Genomic DNA, 4,172 nt, shown 5'->3' on the forward strand with positions numbered 1-4,172 from the left:
GCGCCAAATCCAAGCCTTACACATTAATGCTCATTCCAAATTTGAGCATTTTGTTCCATAACTAATGCTCTCTATGTGCCTTCTTAAATATTATAGACGTGTTAAGATTTATAAATGAAGTACTTAACAGTTGATACACGGCATTGATATATGTAATGTGATACTGTGATTTATTCTTAAACGCGGTTGCTGCTAAATTAATGAACATAACAGATTATAATTGTAACTGACATATGTATGATATATTCTTTCGACGATCATCTCTGCAAGTACACAGGTTATCCATACTAGTTATATTACACACAGGATATGTAGTCTGTTTAAGCAAGACTTTGCAGGAAAAATTACGAGTTTGAAGACATTGTATTTTGTTCAATACATTGATGGTACTAATTAATATAAACTCAGAATCTAACGAGGATATGGATCAGTAAATGAAGCCTCATTTACTGATTCTGGAGCTGATTTACTTGTGGATTGACTTGATCTTGTTGTCCCTGACTTCTCTTCCCACAGCCTCATCTCTTGAAGGCTTCTAGTTCTACTATCCATAAAAAATGCAGGTTCTGAAGGTATAGAGAGGGCGAGAGAATAGCTACTTAGCATGAGTACAATGTTAGCCATGGTTGGTCTTCTAGTTACGTTGTCTTGGACGCAAAGTAAACCAATATGAATGCATCTCATGATTTCATTTCTTGAACTGTTGTATAGTGATGAATCAATAATATTTGCAGCTGTTCCTTCCCTCCAACTTCTCCATGCCTGCAGGTATATATTTACTCTATTTTAAATGATTAACTAGATACTAATAACTTATTAAGTTGCCGTTTCCACTCCTACATCAATGTTTACTAGCAATGTAAATTTATTGTGATATTTACTCGATGTAACTTCTATATGCCATTCCCAACCATATTTTTAAACTCTGCTAACCATCTACAATTTTTTCGATTCTTTATGGTAAGTTTATCTGTCAAAAATAATACAACTTTTAACAAACAATAATGAATAAAGGAAGACTTACAAAGCTCAATAGATCCTCCGTATTTTCCCCGTGACGAATGCAACTATTCTTTTGGCCACTTATAATCTCAAGAACCAGAACACCAAAACTAAAGACATCTGATTTCACTGAAAATTCTCCATGCATTACATACTCAGGTGCCATATATCCGCTACATGCCAAATATTGTTGCGCGTAAATGAAAACAGTAAACACAAAATATTTACATGATTTAAATCAAGCTCTTAATATAATATGTAAGATCAAACATAATCTAACACTTACTAGGTTCCAACAACTCTACTTGTATTTGCTTGGGTTTGATCCAATAGAATTAGTCTTGCCATGCCAAAATCTGAAATCTTAGCATTCATGTCTTCGTCTAGGAGAATGTTGCTTGCTTTGAGATCGCGGTGTATAATACGCAGTCGAGAATCCTCATGAAGGTAAAGAACGCCTCGAGCAATACCTTGAATGATTTTGTAGCGCTTTTCCCAAATTAATTGTGCTTTCTTCAGTGAATCTACATACATAACAAAGTCACCCGCGTTTTAGCTATCACGAAAGTTAGTCTTTATCATGAAACAAAGTTGAATGATAGAGCAACAATCAAATTATGACGATATTCTAATTATACCAAATATGAAGTAGTCAAGACTTTTATTGGGAATAAATTCATAGACAAGTAGTCTTTCTCTCCCTTCAATAGTAAAACCAAGTAGTCTAACTAAATTCCGGTGTTGAAGTTTGGCCATTAAAAGCACTTCATTCTTAAACTCTCTATCTCCTTGGCCAGAATTAATGGACAACCTTTTAACAGCGATCGCTTGTCCATTAGAGAGCCTACCCTGAAAAGACGCGACTAGTTGTAAGTACAGTAAATATATTTTATTTTAGCCAAGTTTTGACAAAGTAATACAATATTTTAAAAATATAATAATTTATTTTTGCTAGTTATTATATCTATCTGAAAGCAACTACCTGATATACAGCTCCAAATCCGCCTTCCCCAAGTTTATTAGAATCTGAGAAGTCATTTGTAGCAACTTTTAAAGTGTCAAAGGGTAATTGTAATGACTCAAAGGTTGTAATTTCTTCATCATCTGCTGAAGGAACTGAGATATAGCCATAGTTTGTAAAAAAGAAAAAACAGTTATGTTGCATATATAGGTGAAACAGATACCATGTTCATAACAAAGTGATAAAAAATTCATGTTTGTAGGCCTTAGACTTACTTTTAATACTTTCCCTTGGTTTCTTCACTTGTAGTCGTAGATAGATGCAGATGAAACAGAGAACCAAAACAACAATAACAATTGGGATTGCTATTATGATGGAAGTTCTTGATGTATGATTCTTTCCTACACGAATCAGAAAATCCTTGTTAAGATTTATAAAAACTCTATGATCAATCAATATTTTCTTGTGTCTATATCTTTTAACTTTAGAACTCAATTTGCTATTCTAACTGTTTCTTTTTCTTTACTTGCTTTTGTTTATATAATAATGATGAAAATTGAAGGATTGCATGCATAATTACCTTTGTGATTGGTAGATGGTGAAGTAGGTGGTGGCGGCAGCGGGTGCACAGGAAGTTCATAGAACAGATATCTTTCATATCTAAGAATACAACTTGGTCCAATAACTCTCCCACCTATCTTATTTTCACAACAAGATGGAAGACTAGCTATAGCTTGAACCAAACATTGATTGCAATCCAAGTAACTTACATCAGGTGTACACTGCATAAGACTATATATATCTTGAAAATTTGGACCTGTTAATAGAAATTTAAATGTTAGTTAGAATAGTTATCTAGACTTGCTAGTAATAGTTAGTTTTTAAAAACAAAAACTACTACTAAAATTTTCTAATTAACTTTTGTATTTCTATTACCTGTTACATTTGCTGTAGCATATTTTTTCAAAGAATCACCAGTTGCAGCTTGATTTTTCAAATCATTCAACAGTTTGTTCAACACTTTGTTGTAATTATCCACATCCGTTGCATTAAACGGATTCCACAGAGATAATCCAGGTTCCGTTTCCATCTGTCCAAAAATAGACGTACTTGCGTAACGCAGCATGCATTTGTCAATCCAACCAATTGCTTCTTTTTGGTTAGGACATTTTTGTGTTAGAAGAACTCTTGAATTGTTAAGACAACTGCGGCAATCATTTGGATTAACATCTCCTCTGCATAATCCTATGGCGTATACTTTGTTGTTGTCTTCGCCGAATGAGAAGTTGTAGAAACCGTAGGTGATTTCTGTGTTGGAAGTTAGAGTTGATAAAAGTGTGTTGAGGTTTTGTTGATATGTGCTGTTTTTTGTGTAGTTGCCATTATCATCAGCACATCGTGGAGTAAAATCTGGTTGGGCAATGGTTTCATAACATAGGAATGTGGTTATGATGAGAAGGAGAAAACTACAGCAAATTTTAAATCTCATATTATGTATGATATTATGCTCTTGGAATTTGAAAACTAAACTGGGTGATGTTTGTTGAACCTTTATAACAGACTTTATTTGAAACAATGTTTAAATGGGTTTGATTGGGTCGTGAGAGGAGTTGGATATGAAGCACGGATATGGACACGGACATCGGACACGACACGTCGATACCATTAATAATTGAAGAAAATCATATAATTTAGTATAATTACATGTGTTGGTGTCAAACACATGTCATATCGGGACACGCCTAAATCGAGAAGTGTCCGTGCTTCATAGGAAGCCAGGAACTCATCTATTTGAGCGAGACAAAAATTGACATCGCATTTTTGTCTAAAATCTTATATCTATGATCAAAATATCATTTAACTTTAAAAATTCTTCATCAAACTAAATATCTGATCAAAATGAAAGTTATACAAAGAAGGTTAACAAAATTAAGAGTATATTAATGAAATTAAAAATATACTAAATCTAAAGCTTAAAATTATTTGAGGTCTAAAATAGTTGTCTCATTTATGGTCCCTTGATTCAGCATTAATAAGCACGATTTTAATAAATGTTCACAATCATTTAAAGAAAATAAATAAAAATAATTGAGATGATAAATGAAAGTCATTGCGTCAATGCATAAAATGACATTGAGCTCCAGTGGCAAGGAGCTCCTTCCAAAGACGTATTCGGGGAATATCAGGTTCGATTCTCAGGCGGAACAAC

At 33.4% G+C, this 4,172-nt stretch overlaps 1 protein-coding gene across 1 annotated transcript; it reads right to left on the reverse strand.

The window, feature by feature from the left end:
- Positions 1–210: 210 nt before the first annotated feature.
- LOC11411918 (cysteine-rich receptor-like protein kinase 10) lies at positions 211–3,520 on the reverse strand. Its single transcript, XM_003615407.3, has 8 exons — positions 2,900–3,520; positions 2,544–2,780; positions 2,239–2,364; positions 1,985–2,118; positions 1,641–1,851; positions 1,289–1,526; positions 1,025–1,175; positions 211–762 (listed from the first exon to the last, which is right to left on the reverse strand). The coding sequence occupies exons 1-8, from the start codon at positions 3,450–3,452 to the stop codon at positions 412–414; spliced, it is 2,001 nt and encodes a 666-aa protein (XP_003615455.1). The 5' UTR covers positions 3,453–3,520; the 3' UTR covers positions 211–411.
- Positions 3,521–4,172: the final 652 nt, after the last annotated feature.

Source organism: Medicago truncatula, chromosome 5 (assembly GCF_003473485.1).
Source record: "Medicago truncatula cultivar Jemalong A17 chromosome 5, MtrunA17r5.0-ANR, whole genome shotgun sequence".
Lineage (NCBI taxonomy): Eukaryota > Viridiplantae > Streptophyta > Magnoliopsida > Fabales > Fabaceae > Medicago > Medicago truncatula.